Here is a 21,846-nt window from a genome sequence, read left to right as displayed (position 1 = left end):
TTTTTTTTTTTTTTTTTTTTTTTTTTTTTTTACTTTAAAAATAATAGTTTCAGGAAAGTTTGAAAGGGTAAAGTCTTAGTTTGGTTGCATGATACCAGTGATTAGTGTGTTGCAAAGGTTCTGGTCAAGGCAAGCATGGATACAGCATGTGTATGCTGTACTCTATTAAATGATATGCTCATGAGGCTTTTGGGTAAGAGAAAATGAATCTGATGGATGGGGAAATGAAGATACAGATTTTGTATCAGGGAAAAATGTTGATCCTTATATCAGAAGGCTATGTAGATTTGCACCTTGTAAAATAACTACAGTGTGTAATAAATATACCGTGTGTGTAATGTTTGTTTTATGCATAAAGCTTTTTTTGGGCTAGAGCTCACTGTATCTGATGCTATGAAAGGACCTTCAGGGAGTAAGCATTTAAAAATTTCATTCCTTAGTAGTATGGAGCAGAAAAGGGCCACATTGTTTCTCAGGAGTTTTCTAGACCCTAGCTTCAGGATTAGCATTTGACATGTAGGCAGTAGAGCCTACTCTGGCGGCTTCTATCCACCCCAGTCATGGAACGGAAACAAATATACGTAGTGCTTGAGGGAAAAACTCAACCCAGTTCATCCAGGTTCATTTTAGAGGACAGAAACATCTCTGCTTTCTGTACTTTTCTCTGTAGACTTCTCCCCATCCATCCTTTGCCAGCACAAACATGCTGGCTGATAGTGGATCAAATTAAACTTTTAGGCCTCCTCTAGCATGGTGACATTAAAATGTGAAATTATAAACCAGGTGCAGTGCAAGAACAGGCAGACTTTTTTTTTTAATCTGTCTCTGTATCTAACAAGAATACATTATTCTTTTTAAGGAGTAGCAGACTGTTTGACATGTTGTATGGGCACACAAGATTGTGTAATGAAGACAATGAAGAGTGGAACACACATCAAAAAGTGACAGCTTCCTGTAAGGTAATATTTCGGGAAAGGATTGAATTTATCCATGCTGTTTCCAAAATCAATTAAGTTGTTTTTGCCTTCTATTTGCATGGTGCTACGCAAATCATGGCAGCTTAGAATTTCCAGGTACCTCTTATGTACCATTTCTGTTACTTCGACTTGCATGGAAAAAACCAACATGTAGCAATCCAGCCACATATTATGTTCTAAGCGAGATTGATTATAGTTTCAAACATTAAATATTAAGTGCCAAATGGCTCAAGGCTTCCATTAGTCCCTCTCTCCTTTCCAAAGATTGATGCCCTAAACAAAGACTTTAGAAAAGCTTTGAAACCATTTTCATTTTAACTTCAAAGCTGGTATGTGTATAGAGCAGTCCTGAAACCTCAAAATATTTTACTGTAATGTTGCATAATATGGGCTTCTATGCTGGCAGCGGGGGGTGAAACAAAGAAAGCGTGTTTACAAAGTCTTCACAAGTGATAAAAGAAGCCGCTGATGCTTTAATTTTTCTTTCTACTCTGTGTGTTTTAGCACTTAGATACTAGCTAATCTGAATAAAACTTGCTAGTTGCAAGCAGCATTTGGGGCCACTGCCAACTTTTTATAACACTGCATTACAAGAATTCCCACCAGCTGAGACTGAAAGATCTTTGCATTTTTCTTATCCAGCTGCCTTCAAAGATACTTAAACTTACAACTGCCCATTTCATGAGAAATCCCCTTTTCTTCTCTTTCCTCCTCTCACACATTCTGTTAAGTCAGCCTGTCCGTTTCTGTCATGTTAGCATGATGGGTTTAATATTCACTTAGCTTGGGATACTGTCTGACGTTCCCATGGAAAAAATAGATGAATACAGTGCTAAGAAATAGTGACGTATTGTATTATTGATTATTATAAAAGATTCTTAACTTGAATAATTTTTTTTCTTTTTGTAACTTCCAAACTCTAGCCAGGATCAGAGAGCCAAGCTGGTCGGGTGCATACAAGTAATCTAGGTTCTACTACTCTTTCCACTTTTTTGTACCCATGGACCTGAGGGAAGAATTTGGTGCTAGAGCTGGAATTGTATGTAACAGTACTGCTAATGGTTTGATCCTGAGCAAAACCTAGCTTGCTCTTAAGGATGAGTTTGTTTGAAAGTGGAACCAGCTTCCAATGGAAGTGATGCTGGCTCCTCCCTTGGGGGTCTTTAAGAGGAGGCTTGATAATTACCTAGCTGGGGTCATATGAGCCCAGTATTCTCTCCTGCCCAGGGCAGGGGGTCGGACTTGAAGATCTACTTAGGTCCCTTCCGACCCCACATCTATGAATCTATGATAACTGGAGTTAAACTTGGATCTAAACGAAAACTTATTGGAATCAGTGAAAATACCCCCAAGTGATCTCAGGAAATGTTGCATAAGGCCATTTTTTCACCAGATTAATCAGGTTTGATTCAAACTGCGGTCCAGGCCAAGGACTGTTGAGTAAACACCTGCTATTTTTGCAGTGCCCTTTTTGCCAGGTCATGACAGATAATGTACCCGTACTATAAAAATAACCAAATGCCCCAGAAAGTATTCAAAACAGAAATGATAGATGAGTGAGAGGGGCATGTGGCAGAGACATTAGCAAGGAAGTGGGAGGAAAAGCTTCAAAAACCATTTATAAAATTAATGTCTTAAAATCAATGCATTGTTTCATTTCAAGGCAGTAATATAAGCTCCATTGTGCATCTGCAGATCTCTTTTTTTTTTTTTTTTTTTTTTTTAAATGTACGTGGTGCAGCATGGAACATTTTAACATAGGAAAAGCTTGCCAAACTCTGATGCTTAATATGTTAGTAGCCACACTTCCCAACAGTCTCTGAATTACCTGAAAACCTGTCTTCATATGCTCCTGGCCCTGCTTTCCAAACACGTTCCTCATTCTGCTGCTTTTCCAGAAGGATGTAAAGAGCTCTTTGCTCAAATAAAAGCAAGTCAGTAGGGAGGTGGGGGCCTTATCATGTAGCAGGGGTGAACTGTCCAGGCTCAGCTTTACTTACCATGGAGTAATTGTGAACACAGAGTGCCTGAACCGTCACTATGCAGCAGCTATGTTTCGGTAAATCTCTGCTCTAGTTAACATGCTTTAGTTTGGTCACTTGCCCATCCTTCTGAACGCTCCCTCCCCCATTTTCATGAGAACTTATATATTATGAGCTAATTTTGCCTCAAATTCTCTCTCAATACCTTGCCTTACTTGGTTTTCTTAACTTTTAGCTCTTAACCTTTCCTCAGAGCAAACTTATCTTATCAGCACCTTTTTAACTGAAAACATCAATTAGGGCACCTTGTATTTTCTCCATGTCATGCACAGTAAGCTGGTTTCTTTTAAGCAGTATTTAAATTCTTGAGCTCAAGAAGTTTCCTTCAAACCCTGTGCTAGAATGGAGACTGTATCATACACAGAATCTGCGAAGATGGTGTACAAGTGAGGGGGAAAGCATCTAGTTTTTTTACAAAAGTTTAAATGTTGTCCAGTTAGAAGACAGTATAAGTAAACTTGGAAATTGTTGATGGGTAACTAGACTTCATGTACTAAGCTAACATCTGTGTGTGTAACTTTCAAATCTGGCCTGTGTTTAGGGTCATTGGAGCTGTGCGTAGATTCATAGATGTCAGGGTTGGAAGGGACCTCAGCAAATCATCGAGTCCCATCCCCTGCCCTGGGCAGGAAAGAGCATTGGGGTCAGATGACCTCAGCTAGGTGCTTGTCCAGTCTCCTCTTGAAGACCCCCAGGGTAGGTGAGAGCACCACCTCCCTTGGGAGCCCGTTCCAGATTCTGGCAACCCTTACTGTGAAGAAATTCTTTCTAATGTCCAACCTAAATCTGCTCTCCGTCAGTTTGTGGCCATTGTTCCTAGTTCCTCCAGGGGTGCCCTAGTAAATAGAGCATCTCCTAGTCCCTTCTGCCCTCCCCTGATGAATTTGTAGGCAGCCACAAGATCACCTCTCAGCCTTCTCTTGCAAAGGCTGGAGAGATCTAGGTCCCTCAGTCTCTCCTTGTAGGGGTTTTGCCTGTAGGCCTCTGACCATACAAGTGGCCTCCTCTGGACCCTCTTGAGATTCTCTCCATCTCTCTTGAAGTGCGGTGCCCAGAACTGGGCGCAGTACTCCAGCTGTGGCCTGACCAGTGCCGCATAGAGGGGAAGCATCACCTCCCTGGCCCCTGTTTGCCATGCATCTGCTAATGTGTGATAAAGTGCAGTTAGCTTTACTGATCACTTCATCACATAGATGACTCATGTTTATTTTGGTGTCAACAGCTATGACTCCAAGATCCCTTTCTGCTGCTGTGCTACTGAGAAGGTCATCCTCCAGCCTGTAAATTTGTTGGTGGTTCTTTTTGCCCAGGTGCAGCACTTTGCACTTGTCTTTGTTGAACTGCATCCTATTTCATTCTGCCCATTTATCCAACCTGTCCAGATCCACCTGGATCCATTCCCTACCCTCTGCTGTGTTAACTTTGCCCCAGATTTTGGTACCATCTGCTGACTTGGACAGGGTATTCTCCACACCCTCATCCAAGTCACTGGTGAAGACGTTGAATAGCACTGGTCCAAGGACCAAGCCTTGCAGGACTCCACTGCCCACATCTTTCCAGGTCGATATCGACCCATCTACCACCACTCTCTGGATGCGACCCCTAAGCCAATTTGCCACCTGCCTGACTGTGTAATCATCTACATCACAGCCTGTCAGTTTATTTATGAGAACATGTGCAATTACCTGTATCTTTGGAGTTAGTTTTGAATTGCATTCTTGCCCTTAGATAGCCCTCAGGCAGCATGCACACTACTTCCAGTAGTAGGTACAACCTTACTGAAAGAAAAGGAAATGAATATTAAGGCTCTGGTTGGTCATTTTCATATTTTAGATAGTCTTGCTTTCTTTTTTAATTGCCTGTATAGCTGGAACAATGAAAGCTGAGGGCCCAGTAACGGTGCAGGGACTTCATTGAGAGTCTGTTGAGCATCTTATAAAGTTACAGTAAGCCCTTACTTCTAGGGGTGCACCGATAAGGATTTTTTGGATCAATACTGATGGCTGATTGATCAGCTGTATCAGCCAATACCAATCCAATTGTCAATATGCATCCTGGCAGCTTGGAGAGCAGCTTCTGGCTGGTAAGTCTGGGGGAAAGGAGTGTGGGGGAAGGAAGAGGCATGGTGGGGGCAGATTGAGGCCCCTGAGGTGAGGGGAGGGCTGGGGCAGGGGCAAGCGCTGCCCAGCCACAGTGGGGCAGGACGTAGGATGGAGCTTGTGGCTTATCCAGGGGGTGTGAGGGGATGGGAATGGGCGGGGGGAGGAGGAGAGCAGCTCTTGCCAGTGCGCACACCCTTGGGGAAGGCATGGGGGGCATGTGCCTCTCTAGATCTGTGCACAGGGCAAGGTTGGTGTGCCACTGCATTCGCAGGGCTGGGGCTGCTCCAGGCTCTTCCTGGTGGCTGCGCTCGGGTGTATCGGGTGGTGATGGTGCTGAGAGGTGGGGCTACAGCAAATTTTGGGATCGCTCTAGCCTACTGTAGCCCTGCCTCCCAGCACCGGCCACCCCGCCCCTCCCAGCCCGAGCGCAGTCACTGGGAAGAAGCTGGAACAGCCCTGGCCCAAAAACACAGCAGCAGCCTGCTCTTGCTCTGTGTACAGATGTGAGGGGGCACATTCTCCCTGGGGGTGCATGCAGTGGCAGGAGCCAACTGTCTGCACCCCCCAGAAAAGCCACTGGCTCTGTCCCCCACCCCACCCTGGCTGTGCAGCACCTGCCCCTGCTCCAGCCCTAGCCTCATCTCTACTCCCTCCTTCACCATGGGGGCTTCAATCTTCACCACAGGGGCCTCAATCTGTGTGCACCCCCCCTCCCCCCGTTCCCATCAACAGCCAGGCGATATTCTCCAAGCTGCTGGGCTGCTCTCCCGGCCACGTGAATTCTGCAGCTGTGTGCATGCATGCAGCAGTTATTGGCCATGTTAAATTGTTAAAAAAAGGCTGATTGTCAGTAATGTCAATTTTTTATTTTATCACTACTGATACAATATGGACAATATTGGTGTATCTCTACTTACTTCATGTGCATAAACGTCAGGTCACTGGTCCCCAGCCCAGAGCTTGTGGTCATTATGTTAACAAAAGACCCTTCAACACTGTTCATAGCCACAGGAAAGTAAAGGCATTAAAACTGAAGTTGACTAGGAAAGACAAGGATTACTAATCCTGTGGGATGTTACTTGGTCAATATGCTCAATGGCTGGTATGACAAGGGATGGGGTGTGTTGCAGGGGAAGTGTTGTATTGGCAACCCTGTCTTAAAGATGGACTTTTAAGGCTTTTTTTTAATGGGCCATCTTCTAAAAATTGATTTCTTAGTACCTTCTATTTTTTATTGAAACTCGATGTCTTTTTCTCTAGAACAATCTCTTTCCTGTCTTGGTATTCTGTATTAACATCTACCCTACAGCATCTGAATATTTTTCTGTCTGATAATCTGCTGTTGCTTATGCACTTTGTTCTGGTATTTCTTGCCATACACTATGGAGACGTATTCCTATAACGAATGTAGTATGCTTGAAAATGCAAACACTGATCTGAATTTATATGCTGTGAAGGGCTTCATAAATATCTGAGTGATTTTTGTCCCTGGGTGTCTAGCAAGTGGGTCTTAAGATGATTCTATTCTTCAAACAAAGCATGAAATGTAGTTTTCATATATTTTTTTCCCAGTTGTGTTAGTCTCTACACACTGCCTTATTGTACACAGCATAGTGTTTAGTCCAGTTCTGTATTTGAGTAATTATTCAGAAGGATGTGTCAAGCGTTTGTGTTCTTGGATCTTTCATAACCTTGCTTTCATATCTTACCCTCGCAATATGAAGGTCTTTTATAGTTTTTTTTTTTTTATGGATTCCACAAGCCAAAATAATGAGAACATATTGTTATCCATATTAGGAATTAATATAATTCTTATATCTTCACATTTTTTAAAGCATTTTATAAACGTTAACTCTCTCACATCCCTGTGAGGTAGATCACATGTCAAAAGACTAAGTTAGATATGCTGTGATTTTTATTTTAGATGAAGGGAAAATTTCTAGAGAAAGTTCTCTATGATTAAGCAAAAAAGATCTAGTAGATTTCTCTGCCAATATAGCACTGTTCAATGCAGTACTTTAGCATTGGTGAATTGATCTAATGAAGTAGTTCTCAATCTTTTTAAACTCAAGGCACCTCTCTGAAAATACTACTTTTCCATTTTTAATCATGTGTTTTTGCATAAAGAAAAATAAAAATATGAACTCTTGCAAAGAACTCAGAAAGACCAAAACAGTTCAGAGCGATTTGATGCTATGGATTTCTGTTTGAATTCTCTAGGATTATTTTGTGAATCATGAGCATACCTAACAGTGCTAAAATTGCATGGAAGCATGATGGTTAACTCTTAGATTACCTTTGAATTAAAAAAAAAAAAAAAGAAAAAAAGCTGTATGCTATTAAATGTGTAATTTTCCCTTTCTGTTAGGATTTAAGCATTAGGGGTCTACAGCTGTCTTTTTCCTAGCCATTTTAAGTATCTAGCTGTTCTTGATACTGTTTTATGGTGGACTTAATCTCAGTTTGTACTCTTTGTTGCTTGATGTCACTTTTTTTTTATTTCGCCAAATTCCCTCTTTCTAGTTCTGTCTGTAATTTATGTACACTTTCTATTGATTCAAGGTGAATAGTATGACCTCATGACACTCTTGTAAGAGTCAGAGTCAGCTAGGATGTTACACCATCACTGTCGGAGGAACCCTGAACTACAGGAAGAGTTACAGATTCAGGCTGCAGTAGCTGCTGGGGATGTTCACACCGTGCGCAAGATGTTGGAACAAGGCTATTCTCCAAATGGTCGAGATGCCAATGGTTGGACCTTGCTTCATTTCTCTGCAGCAAGAGGAAAAGAGAGATGCGTTCGGGTTTTTCTGGAGCACGGTGGTGAGTTGTCTTTGTTTGAGCTCTGTTCAAAGTTGGAAGTTCTCCAATCCCGGATAGATGTCAGATTATTTCTGAAGCAACTCTCTCCTCCCACCCCCCCAGTCTCTTGCGATTTGTGCTTCATTACTATCTCTGCCCCGCATGCACAATATTCATTTTGGACACTGGTTCCATAACTGAGCTGGCAAATTAACTCTTAACCTCACCTCTTTAGCATTCAGGATTGCCAGGGAGCAATTGCGAGAGTAAGTGGGCATTTATAAAAGTAAGGGAATAGGGAGGGACTGGTTAGAATAAAATGCAACCAACAACACCTTTTAAGCCTTGTCTGCAGTGAAATGAGGATGAGAAGGCATATTCTGAGTCAGGTGAGCAAACTCAACCTTCAGTCATGGGGAAAAGAAGACAGTTTATAACTTTATAATTTGGGTCATGAATAACACTAAGTTTCTACATAAGAATTAACTCAGTATGCTGACTTGTGTGTGAACTGCAGATAGTTTTGTTTCTTTCAGTTGGGTTTTACTGGTAGTTGGCTAACTTGAGTTGATACACATTTTTTAGCAGTGGAGAAAATTAGACCCTATTTTCTAGATAAAGTTCAGGAAGTTAATCTTGCCATTTGAAGGGTATAAACATTAAAGACAAGTAGTTGGTTAAGGTTAGATAAGAGGTTCATTTTAAGAGAAATATCACTTCTAGCAGCAAGATCTGTTAACCTGTAAGTCTTTCAGAGGAAGTGGCAGAAATAGTGTCTCTTGAGTCGCCTAAAATAATTGAGAAGAGAGCTCATTAGGCAGACGAGTTGCTAAAGCAGAGTGTGAGGTTCTTCCTGTCCCATGGAATCTCAAATAAGGGATATTTTATTTGAGATGCATTGCTTATACAAGTAATGATGTACTGGACCAGGCCCCTGGTTTGTCTTGATTTCACATGGTTTGTCAACTAGGACATTTTAAATGGCATACTCGAGCAATTGAAAGTCAGCAAATACCAGACTGAGGGGGCTTTAACAGGCAAGATGAAATTTCTGATTTCATAACTTTCAAGTACTTGGTTGCAAACCTGGACATAAGGACTTTTATTTTATACATTTGGTTAAACTGTAAACTTGGATTTCTCTTTCAGTGCATACATCATCTTTTATAACCGTTTTTCTATAAATGATGCTAACTGCCTGCTTTTCCCCCATTGTTATATGGAGTAATAACTGAATCTATTGCCAAGTAAAAATTGCTCATAATAAAATAGCCTCATAATAGCAACAGCATAGCATTCAGTCAGAGGAACTGGGAAGTTGAGTAACTAGGCACCTGAAGAGGATGAGATTCTAAGTGTGGGAGTTACTCAGCTAGAAATAGACTGACCATTGCCAGATATTGTCATAGCAGCTAATATACAGGGCTTCAGTAGCTTTTCACTGAATTGTAAGTGCTTTACTTGATTCAGCCATCCTTTCAGAGTGGCATAAAAGAACTGGACCAGAGGCAAGGCTGAATCAAGCAAAAGGAGCTGTCAGATGCAAAGATAATATACCAGACCAGAATTAGAAGGAATTTCTTAGCAATTTGATGACACAACTGGAACTTGGACAGGACAGTGGAGAAATCTTAGTCTCCATATAGTAGTGACAAATAGTCCCTAATTTTACTACCCTCCTAGTGAGAGAGTTTTTCTGAATATCCGACTTAAACTTCCCCTTGCTGAAACTTGAGCCCATTGCTCCTTGTTCTGTCATCTGCCACCACTGAGAACAGTCCAGCTCCATCCTCTTTGGGACCACCCTGCAGGGAGTTGAAGGCTTTAACTAAGTCCCCCTACCTTCAGTCTTCTCTTCTCCAAACTAAATAAGCCCAGTTCCCTCAGCCTCTCCTTAAAAGTTGTGCCCCTCAGTCCCCGAACCATTTTTGTTGTCCTGCACTGGACTCTCTCCACATTTGTCCACATCCTTTCTATAGTGGGGGGCCCAAAACTGGACACCGTTACTTCAAATGTGGCCTCACCAGTGCTGAATAGAGAGGCTTCATCACTTCCCTCAATCTGCTGGCAATGCTTCTACCAATGCAACCCAGGATGCCGTTAGCCTTCTTAGCAACAAGGTCACACTGCTCATATTCTGCTTACTGCCCACTGTACCCCCAGGTCCTTTTCTGCAGAGCTGCTGCCAAGCCAGTCAGCCCGCAGCCTGTCCTGATGCATGGGATTGTTCTGTCCTGAGGGCAGGACTTTGCACTTGTCCTTGTTGAACCTCATGAAATTTCTTTTGGCCCAATCCTCCAATTAGTCGAGGTCTCTCTGAGTCCTAGCCCTACCCTCCAGCATATCTACTAATCCCCCCAGCTTTGTGTCACCTGCAAACTTTTTGAGGATGCACTCCATCCCATCTTTCAGATCTTTTATGAAAATATTGAACAAAACTGGACCCAGGACTGACCCCTGGGGTACTCCACTTGATACTGGCTGCCAACCAGACACTGAGCCATTGCTTACTACCCTTTGAGCCTGATGATCCAATCAGTTTTCTGTCCATTTTACAGTCCATTCATCTAATTCATACTTCCCTGGCTTGCTGGAGAGACTGTTGTGAGACCATATCAAAAGCCTTGCTAAAGTCGAAGTATATCATATCCACTGGTCTCCCCTCATCTACAGAGCCAAGCATCTCATTATAGAAGGCAGTCAGGTTGGTCAGGCATAACTTGCCCTTGGTGAATCCATGCTGACTGGTACTAATCAGTAATTGCCTTCTCCTCCAATGCTTAGAAATGGATTCCTTGAGGACCTGCTCCATGATTTTTCCAGGGACTGATGTGAGGCTGACTGGTCTGTAGTTCCCTGGATCCTCCTTCTTTTCTTTCTTAAAGATGAGCACTATATTTGCCCTGTTCCAGTTATCTGGGACCTCTCCCAATCACCATGAGTTTTCAAAGACAATGGCCATCAGCTCTGCAGTCACATCAGCCATCTTCCTCAGCACCCTCAGGTGCATCCCTTCTGTCTCCATGGACTTGTACATGTCCAGCTTTTCTAAATAGTCCCTAACCTATTCTTTTGCCACTGTTGGCCGCTCACCTCCTCCCCAAACTGTCCTGCCCAGTGTAGTGGTCTGGGAGCTGCCCTTGCCTCTGAAGACTGAGGTGAAAAAGGCATTGAGCACTTCAGCCTTTTCCACATCACCTATCACTAAATTGCCTCCCCCCTTCAGTAAGAGATCCACATTTTCCTGATTATTCCTTTTGCTGCTTACATAGTAAAGCCCTCAAAATAAGGAATCCACATGGGCTATTTTTGTTCAGCTTTGTGAAAGACATGCCAAACTGCTGGAGCAATTTGAGCTCTAAGGAATGGAGGTTTCAGCAGAGCAGCATGGAAAAAGAGGAGCATAGATCTTCACAGAAGTGCAGAAGTTAGGCAAGGTCATCTCATCCATCCTCTTAGCCAACACAGTCCTTTTCCCTGTAGTATTTCTTTGTACATTTGAAGCAACTTGCCAAGACGACCAGTGCATGAAATAAATTAGGGAAAGAATTATGCTGTGCTAAGCCCAAATCTTCCAAGTCATGACCAGCTAGGATCTTAGGAGTGCGCAGCTATTAACTATCTCATGTTTTATATCCCTCTACCACACTAGTTCTGTAGCTCAGTGTGTAGTTTTTTGTATCAGAGTAATGGTGAGATCCGCTGAAGCCAGAAGAAATAACTAATGAAAAGCCTGATGTCCTCCTGTGAGAAATCCTGGCTACATGACATCAAACTCTAGTAAAACCAACCAAAAGTAGAGAATGTGAGATGCCGATCCCCTGGACTATCTCAGAAAGTGCCTTTGTGGCTGAAGCCGAATGTATTACTAGAAGCTTGCATGTACTGCCCTTGGAAAATTTGAAGCAGGAAGTTATGTAATTGTCTGTTCGTTACCTTGTAGACTAGAGTATGTCTTGATAGAAGTGAACCTGGACTAATAGGGATGCATGGTAGAGCTAGCAATTTTGCTTTTACAGTTTCCTCACTTAGATGAGCTCATGATCATAGAGTTGAAAGGGACCTCACAAGGCCATGTAGTCCCCCTGCTCAAGTCAGGATCATCCCTGACTAAACCATTCCAGCTAAGTGTCTGTCCAGCCTGCTCTTGAAGATGCCTAGGGTGGAGATTCCACAGCTCTAGGAGGCCTGTCCCAGTGCTTGACCACCTTCATAGTCAGAAAGTTCCTCCTGATTTCCAAACTAAATTTCTTTTGTTGCAGCTTGAAGCCATTGTTCCTAGTCCTGTCCCCTACAGCTGTAGAGAAAAGCTCATCCCCATTCTAACTACCCCTCAGGTATGTGAAGACTGAAAGAGGTTTTGACAGCAGTCTTTTCTTCTCCTGACTAAATAGGCCCAGTTCTTTCAGCCTGTCTAAATAAGTCTTGCTTCCCAGGCCTTTCTAATATATATATTTTTTGCTCTCTGCTAGACTCTTTCCAAACTGTCCACATTCTTTTTGAAGTGTGAGGCCCAAAACTGGACACAGTACTTCAGGTGATGCCTCACCAGTGTTGAATAGAGTGGAATAATCGCTTCCCTTGATTTGCAAGTGACACTCCTGTTAATACAATCCAGTATACTGTTGGCCTTTTTTGCAACAGGAGCATACTGTTGGCTCTTGCCTCTGGTCTGCTGTAACCCCAGGTCCTTCTCTGCAGTACTGCAGCCCAGATAATCATTCCCCAGTCTGTATTCCATCTCAAGTGCAGGACTTCGTACTTGTTCTTGTTGAATTTCATCTAGTTGATTGTGGACCACTTTTTGCATGTCATTCTGGATTCCATCTCTGCCTTCCAGAAAGTCTGCAACTCCATCCAACTTGGTGTCATCCACAAACTTGCTAAGCATGCACTCAATCCCGTCATCCAAAACATTCATGCAGATATTAAACAATATGAGACCCAGGACAGACCCCTGGGGAACGCCATTGGAAACCTTCTCCTAAACAGGCACTAAGCCGCCATTGATGATGACTTGTTGAACATGATGACTCAACCAATTATGTATTCAATTTATAGTACTTTTGTCTTGTTTGGATTTCCTTAGCTTGATAATGAGAATGTTATAGGACATGTTGTCAAAAGCCTTGCTAAAGTCAAGGCATTTCACATCCATTACCCTCCCCTCATACACAGACTCTGTCAACTTTCAGAAGGAAATTCGGTTGGTCTGGCATGACTTCCTCTTGATGACCTCAGGCTGGCTGTTTCTGATCATCGAATCATAGAAAATTAGGATTGGAAGGAACCTCCTGGAGGTCATCTAATCCAACCCCCTGCTCAAAGCAGGACCAACTCCAACTAGATCATCCCAGCCAAGGCTTTGTCTAGCCAGGTCCTAAAAGCTTCCAAGGATGGACATTTCACAACCTCTCTGCGTAGCCTGTTCCAGTGCTTTGCTATGCTCCTTGTGAGTTTTTCCTAATATCCAACCTAAACTTCCCTTGCTGCAACTTGAGACCATTGCTCCTTGTTCTGTCATCTGCCACCACTGAGTGAAGTGTAGCTCCATCCTCTTTGTAACAAGTTCACCTTGTTCTCTAGGTGCTATGCAGTAGGTTCCCTTGAGGATTTAAGGCATGATCTTTCAAGGTATCGAGATCAGACTGACTGGTCTGTAATTCTCCAGATCCTCCTCCTTCCTTTCTTTAAGATTAACATTATATTTGCCCTTTTCCTGTCATCCGGGACCTTACCCAACCTCCCATGAGTTATCAAAGAGGATGGCCAGTGGCTCCAAGATTACCCTGGCCAATTTCTTCAGTACTCTACACCCCATCCCATCTGGCCCTATTCACTTGAAAGCCTGTAGCTTCTCTAACCTGTTCTGCCATTACTCTAGGTTGTTTATCTTCTTCCCTATCTTTGCTGTGAACTACACTTGTCATCTGGTAGCTGCTCCTGTTTGTGAATACTGAAGTAAAAAAGGCATGAAATACTTCAGCCTTCTCTGTGTCATCTGTAACTAGACTGCCTTCTGCATTCCATAAACCATCTATGATTTCTTTGGTCTTATTCTTACTCAACATGGTTGCAGAATCCCTATTTATTGCCTTTTATGCCTTTTGCTTGCTGCATTTCAGGTCAGGCTGTGGCCTTCCTAATTTTCTCCCTGCATGCCTGTTCAGTACTTTTACACTGTTCCCCTATAAAGGTGACCACACTTCCACTTTTTGTAGGATTTCTTTTTGAGTTTCAGCTCACTGAAGAAATTGCTGTCTAGCCAGACTGGCATTCTGTTACATTTCTCATTCTGGTCCATCACAATAGCTGGCTCCTGTGCCCTTAAAAGGACTTAAAAGAATAGATGATCACCTTGCCGGGGTCATTTGACCCCAGCATTCTTTCCTGCCCATGGCAGGGGGTCAGACTTGAGCTGCTCAGGTCCCTTCTAACCCTACCAACTATGAAACTATGACTTTAAAGTACAGCCAGCTCTCTTGGAGTCCTCTTTCCCTCAGACTTGCTTCCCAAGGCATCCTTTCTACCAGTTCCCTGAGTTTGCTAAAGTCTGTTTTTCTGCAGTCTTGTCTTTATTTTGCTTCTCTTGTTCCTTCTTCCCTTTAGGATCTTGAATTGTATGATTTTGTGGTCATTGTCAACCCAGTTCCTCTTACCTTCACAGTCTTGACCACTTCCTCTCTCTCTGTGTGCATCAGGTCAAGAAGAGCTCCCCACCCGGTTGGTCTCTCTACTATCTGCATCAAAAAGGAATCCCCCCATATCTTCCAATAATTTTCAGGACTGCTTGTGCACTGCTGTTTCCCTCTGCACAGATAACCCAATAATTGAAAGTCCCCCCGACCCTGAAAACCAGGTCCTGTGAGTTGTAAGCTTCTGTCAGTCGTTTAAGGAAGGCCTCATCCACCTCTTCCTCCTGGTCTGGTGGCCTATAGCAGACACCCACCATGACATGGCTGTTGCTCCCCTCGTATCTTTCATCAGAGGCTTTCAACATGCCCATCTTCCACTTTGTACTGCACATCAGAACACATATATATCCCCTTTACATACAGAGCAACATCTCCTCCTTTTTCCCCCTGTCTGAACAAATTAAGCCTGTCCACAGCCATACTCCAGTCACATGAACTATCCCACCACCTCTCGATAATCCCAATTGCATCATAATTCCTTGATTTGTACTAGGACAACCAGTTCTGCCTGTGTGTTTCCCATGCTATTTGCATTAGTACATCAACACTTCAGGTATCTAACTGTTTGTCCTATCTTCTTCCTGAGAACATCGTGGAAGCCTTAGCAACTGCTTCCCCTTGTGAATTTTTTATTTAGGTCCCTTGGCTCTTCAGGCTGGTCTTTACTATGTATTTGATCCAGGAAGAGCACACGCCAGCTGCAGATGCTTCCTTAGCCTGACGAAGGGTATTTATACCCAAAAGCTTGCAAAAAAGAATTTTTCCAACTATTTGAAGAATTTTGCCAAATATAAAAGATATCAGATTTACCCAAAGAACCTTGTCTGCTTATGTTAGACCAACAACTTATACTCTTGAAAGAAGACATGCTTTGCCCCACTGAACAATTGCTGCCCCAGGGTTACAAATTTTCTGTCATTAATGAGTTTGCTCATACAACTGTAGGTGCTTTTTACATTTAATACAGCAATTAAATGTACTTGGAGATTAGGAGAAAATGGTACAAACACTCTGTGCAGCTCATTATAGTTTCTCCAGAAGATGGCAGCAAAGCACTGGCTGAGCAGTAAGGGGCTGTCCCTTTTTTTTGTTGTTTTTTTGTTTTTGTTTAAATGATCTGGCTATTTAATAGAGTAGAAAATTGGTATCATTGGCCCAGTAAAAAAGCATAATCCTAATAGGAATTAAAATATCATTATCATATGGTGCTGTCCATCATATTTGCTTTCTTAGAGCTTATCAGTTACATGGCTTGTTTACACAATTAATTGGATTTCTTCACTCTTCCTGAGAGATACTAATCTCTTACACAGAGCTTGGTACTTGGCTGGTCTTTATGATGGAACAATTGGATTTGCCCGGGGTGGGAACTGTAAAGCAATTTTAAAAGGGATGCCCTTGTTTTTGAGAGCCATTGCAGGGTTGGGGGAGGCAGGGAGAAAGCTGTGCAGCAGCTGCTCAAATTGACTTGTATAGAGCTGGCATAGACCTGTAATATCACAGTAATAGGCTGGCCTGCCGGGCATCCCATAGGTCGGGAAATTTGGCATGGAGAGCAACTGCAATTAACACTGTCACCACCCCCACCACAAAATTTCCAAGCCCTGCAGACTAGATGGCATGACCCTGCATGCAGGGACTAGGGCTGCTGGTGTGATTTGGTGCAGGGGGCTGAGGCTGGGGCTGGAGTTAACCTGATGTGGCATGGAGGGCTGGGGCCATGTGCTGAGCCAGCTCTGCACATCAGATTGGGCCCATGGATCAGATCTGGCCCACAGACCAGCCTTGCACCACACATCTGGCCTGCAAGAATACAAGGTTGGGTGCCACTGGTTTAAACTAGGTCACCCTATTTAAGTACGTGATGTGGTGGCCCATCAGATACAGCATGTATGTGCGGTTGTTATGCCTTGCAGAAGAGCTGAAGGATAGGATGGCAGGGTCTATGACTGCAGTTCCCAATCTTTTTTCTGTGACAACTGCATTCCTGGTATAATTCAGTTTTTGTGGGACTTGCAGCTCCACTCATTAAGTGCTGTAGCCTTTAGCTGGGAAACTGCTCACCTAGAAAATGGGCTGAGCAGTCTGAAAACAGGAACTGTAGGAGCAACTGATACTCATTATCTCAATTTTCATATTTAGTAGGGCCGGCAGTTTCATTTTGATGCTGTTTCGACTCGTTTCGAACTCGAAACGGCAAAATCGAAATGAAACGGAGAACTTTGAAACAGCCTTGAAACGAAACGAGGCAAATGGAAATTTTTGAAACATTTTGAGTTTCAAAGCTCAAGCCGGGCTTGCCTGTAGGGAAACAGAAACTAAAGTAAGGAGAGGGAAGGGGAAGAGGGGGTGAGGGCGTGGGGAAGGACTGCTCTCATTATTGGAAGGATCAGGATCCATCAAAAATGGATTCCTCTGATCTCTTTTTTAGTCTTCCCTGGACTCTGTATTTTGCCAGTATATTTCTAGTAACAAGATGTATCCCAGCACAGTCCCAGGTATGTTCTCAGAACCATATTAAGGGGGGGAAAATCCTACCTATTCTGTGACTGGATATTTGTTCTCTTGGTTTTTCCTTCTGTTTTTTTCCTCGCATTGGATCTTTATTATAAGCTTCATTTGTGTAGTATGTTGCCATTTTGAGGCTAGAGTTGGTCTCTTACTCCCTTGGCTAGCAAGGGTTGTGAACAGAGCAGAAGATTTGGCCATATGTATACAGTACAATAGGGGTAGGTGAAGAGAGTATTTCTCCTGGGCAACATAATCCCCATTGGAAGAGTATTGATAGCCTCCAAAAGAAGCTCTGTTCGATTCTATACCTTCTGGAGGAAGGGTCATACCATAGCATGGTCTTTGGCTCCTCATCACATCTTTTCCTCCAAAGCATATTTATGGGAGTAGAGCGGGGGTTGGAATGGAACGCATGCCAAGATGGTATCAAATTTAAGGCTGGTTTTCTATGTGGACAGTACCTCTCTTCACATACCAAGAGACTTTGGTTGGGGAATGGACTTAAGCTTCCAAAATGTAAATGGGTAGAAGATGCCTATGTTACTAGGTAACACTAGTAAGGAGGGAGGGGGCAAGAAGGTCCTCAGCCTGTCCTGCCAGCGGGGTAAGAAATAGTGGTAGAATGGTGGCCATTTCTGTAGGCAACTTACTGGACTATGTACGTGAGAAGAAAGACTTTAAAAAAGAAATTGGAAGTGGGAAGTTTGTGTTGGAATTAGCTGAATTAGTTTGGTTATTTAATTTTAAAACTTGGATCCATTTGAATTTCTGTACTGTTAGGGGGGAGAATGTGTCCATCAGTTTTACTGACATTTCTTTTCCCCCTTCCCCTCTCCCTCATAATGGCATGCTTACATTCTTGTAAAATCCTAAATTTTTGTAAAAACTATAAATTCAGAACAGACTCTTCATCTATAAAAACAGAGTTTATCAAGATAATCTGAAATAACATATATCTTGCATGCTTTGGAAATCCTACAGACCGCAGAGAAACTTTTTACCTAATACAGTATTACACCCTAAAAACAACACCATCTTGCCAGACCACAAAACATCCGCAATTTGGGACAACAGATGTTGCTACACATGCTTCTTTTTAAGAGCAAGAAGCAGCACACAGAAAAATAAAACGGAAAAAGAGGCATAATATTGTAGAGCTACAGGAGACTTGCATGGACCAGGAAGTTTGAGCTGTTTGATTTAAGGATGCTTGTGAGCTGTAGGAAGAGAGAGAGAGAGAGAGAGAGAGAGAGAGAGAGAGAGTGTGTGTGTGTAAATAACTTCATTTGTTCTAGTCCACTTCTTACCTTCACTTAATGAAAAAAATCTTTTGACATTCTGTTAGTGGAATTTAGTCCATAAAAGCAAGAATTAGTTTGAAGTCTGTCAAACCATTTTAAATATTGCTTGAAATATACATTTTTTTTAATCGAGTGCAATTTGACTCTCTCTTGCATCAGCCTTTTGTGCTTTTAAGGTCTAACTGTGTTTTTTCTATTCTTTTACTTCAGCTGATCCCACAGTTAAGGACTTAATTGGAGGCTTCACTGCTCTGCATTATGCCGCCATGCATGGCCGAGCAAGGATTGCACGCTTGATGCTGGAATCTGAGTATAGAAGTGACATTATCAATGCAAAAAGCAATGATGGTTGGACTCCCCTCCACGTAGCAGCCCACTATGGCAGAGACTCATTTGTCAGACTCCTGCTGGAGTTCAAGGCGGAGGTTGATCCACTCAGTGATAAAGGTACTACACCGCTTCAACTGGCCATTATTCGTGAGAGGTCAAGCTGCGTGAAAATCCTTCTGGATCACAATGCCAACATCGACATTCAGAACGGTTTCCTGTTACGATACGCTGTGATCAAAAGCAATCACTCTTATTGCCGAATGTTCCTTCAGAGAGGGGCAGATACAAACTTGGGTCGTTTAGAAGATGGACAAACACCATTACACTTGTCTGCTCTTAGAGATGATGTGCTTTGCGCGCAAATGTTATATAATTATGGAGCAGACACTAATACAAGGAACTATGAAGGACAGACCCCACTGGCTGTTTCAATAAGTATTTCTGGAAGTAGCCGACCCTGTCTGGATTTCTTACAAGAAGTGACAAGTATGTAAGAAAATTTAATCAAAAGATGCATTGTCCTCTGATATCATTGGGTTTAGCCCTAGGAAAATTATTATAGATTAGCACCTCACTCCTGGTTAAATGCACTAAAAGGTCACTGGGGTTGGGTGTCATATTTGACCAAACAATTGAACTCTAAGGATGTCCCATTAAAGCAAGCTTTGTTTAAATATATAACATATTGCAAGCCTTCATTTAAAAAAATTAGCTTTACTAGGACTGGCCTTGCACATAAGCAAAGCTTAGATTCTTAGGCTTGATTGATTGGTTTGGTGTCCTGAAGAGACTCAAAAGCTAGCTGGCATTATGCCCAGAGCAGAAGAAAACTTTTTTCCGTGATTGATCTTCTTCCAACCTGCCCCCACAATGGGGAAAGCAAGGAGTGTCTTGCATTTTCCAGCCTTTCCTACCTTCTGCAACTTATGTATACATTCACAGATGGTAGCACTAGTTCTGGTTATTTTGTTAGCACTCTTGAAAGGAGAGAGGAGTTCTTACAATGTATTCACTTCTGAAGTTTAAATCGTCTTGAGTACGTGAAGCATAGCATATTTTAGAGTACCTGTTGTGATTTGTTCGAATGGCTGTCTTGCTGAAGTACTCATCTCATTCCAAAAACTTTTAACCTGTGACTACAGGTGTTAGATGTTATTAGGAGAAGAGTGATATTAAGAATATTCTTAATGATTCTAACAGGGCTTGACTCTTCCTTGCCCAGCCAGGATAGTGTTTCAATGAGACAGCTTCTAACTGAAAAGTATTATAGGACTTTTTAAAAGCCCAAACATAATTCTCTTGCTTCTGGTTTGAAAAACACAAAATGCATAAAGGTTCAGCACCATATACATTATAGGCATTAGAGAAACTGAAACTTCATTGACAAAAATCAGATGTTAACTGTAAATTGTTGAGACAGTGAAGTGTTTGGAACTGGAACTGGCTATGACGTTAGGTTTTCACCTTTTGGTGTTCACTAAAGGCATTCATAAACGTCTGAAATCTAGAAATACAGTATTTGGACAGGTGGAAATCAGTAACAAGAAATGCAAGCAAAAATAACGGGTTTTAATTTCACTGAATAACTTTATCCAGAACTGGCTTGTCCCTTTTCCTGGCTTCTTAGAAGACGCTCATCATTTTAACAGTACTTTTAAGGTTATTTATGGATGATATAATATCCAAGTTTCCATAGGCTTAGTAGAACTTAACTGTACACAGGAAGTAGTTTTCAAGCTTCCAAAATTGTTTCTAATATCTAAAGTTTTTTCCCCCCAAATAAAGAAAAATCCTGAAAACTTAAATAGGAACTTCTTTTTAGGAAGTTCCTAGAAGGAATGAAAAATGATTCCACAGCTTTCAAATCTCCTTCAAGTGATATCCTGCAGCTTTAATTAGTAGCAGTCTTTAAAATGTACAAAATACAAATGTTCAGCAAACCAAACCTTTCCGATTTTCTCTTCTCTTTTAAGGGATACTTGTGCATTTGAGTTTACAAAAATAGCATTGATGTACTACTAGACAGCTTTAAATCACTTGAGAATGTTCAGCAAATCTTGTCTCTCTTTACAAAACACGGCTGGAAACTTTGTCCTGAAGGACTAAGCAGCCTACTTTTAAAAACAATCCAAATAGCAACATGTTCTCATTGACCTGTTGAATGGAAGGCATGTAGGAATTACTGGTACCATCAGTAGTATTTTAGTGATGGGGATGAATATGAAGAGACTGAATCTGATTGTAAAGCAGGGAGAGAGGTGGGGGGGAGGACTTTTAATTTTTGGCTTCTAGATTGTTTAGGAAATCCATAAATGGTTTTGATATGCCTGCCCAGAAGCGGATGGAGATCCTTGTGATCCTTATTTGATTATCCACATGTCAAAGCTATCTCACATTTCAGTGATGACCTTTGGGTAACTAAAGGAATTACAGGCACTTTATAGAAAAATAGTGAAGTTATGAAGGAGAAAGTAGCATCAATTGCAAGATCTTTAGCTACTTAGTCCCTCTTGTATTAGGCAAAGGGAACCATGGTAGGATTAAATTGACTAGAAGATGAAGGCTGGGTTTGAAAGATCAGTTTTTCTGGTCATTTCCTGATTCTTTTCTTGGCAACATAACCTCACCAGCACTACAGATCTCATGTATGCTCTCCAAGGGCTAACAAGGTTGCCACCATCCTCAAGCTGGATGGAGCCTCTAAGCTTGCATCTGTACTGATACTCGTGATTGGATGACTCCCACTGAATTTGTGTCCATTTATTGTGAGTCTAGAAAAGGAGTCAGTTTTGATTTAATAGGAGCTGTCCTATATCATGTCAAAATCCTTAACTGAACGCTGAGTAAATAGTTGCTCTCCATGGTAACTGACTGCTCTGGATGACTTGAGCATCCATTTGGTAATTCATCTGGGTCAGTTTAAGAACTTGTGGTCACCATGATGGCCATGGTGGCCAGCCTTGCCACAATACACACCCTTAGCAATAATCTGGAACCTTTTTGGTTTAGCACTTCGGAGGTCGGACCCCTTCCGGAGGTCACTGATTCTTTTGTTTTGAGGTCAGGATGCACATTAGGGCTATGAG

At 42.2% G+C, this 21,846-nt stretch overlaps 1 protein-coding gene across 1 annotated transcript in view; it reads left to right on the top strand.

The window, feature by feature from the left end:
- ASB7 (ankyrin repeat and SOCS box containing 7) overlaps positions 1-21,846 on the top strand; it is a 56,027-nt gene that overhangs the window by 7,899 nt on the left and 26,282 nt on the right. The window contains exons 3-5 of the mRNA XM_019504001.1: positions 860-959; positions 7,684-7,944; positions 18,641-19,246. Of these exons, the coding sequence (XP_019359546.1) occupies positions 7,734-7,944; positions 18,641-19,246 (817 nt within the window). The 5' untranslated portion in view covers positions 860-959; positions 7,684-7,733. The remainder of the gene's footprint in view (positions 1-859; positions 960-7,683; positions 7,945-18,640; positions 19,247-21,846) is intronic.

This window comes from Gavialis gangeticus, unplaced genomic scaffold (assembly GCF_001723915.1).
Source record: "Gavialis gangeticus isolate Ggan-Ray unplaced genomic scaffold, GavGan_comp1, whole genome shotgun sequence".
Classification (NCBI taxonomy): Eukaryota; Metazoa; Chordata; order Crocodylia; family Gavialidae; genus Gavialis; species Gavialis gangeticus.
Note: the sequence above shows the minus strand (reverse complement) of the source record. Positions and strands in the feature narration are given on the sequence as shown.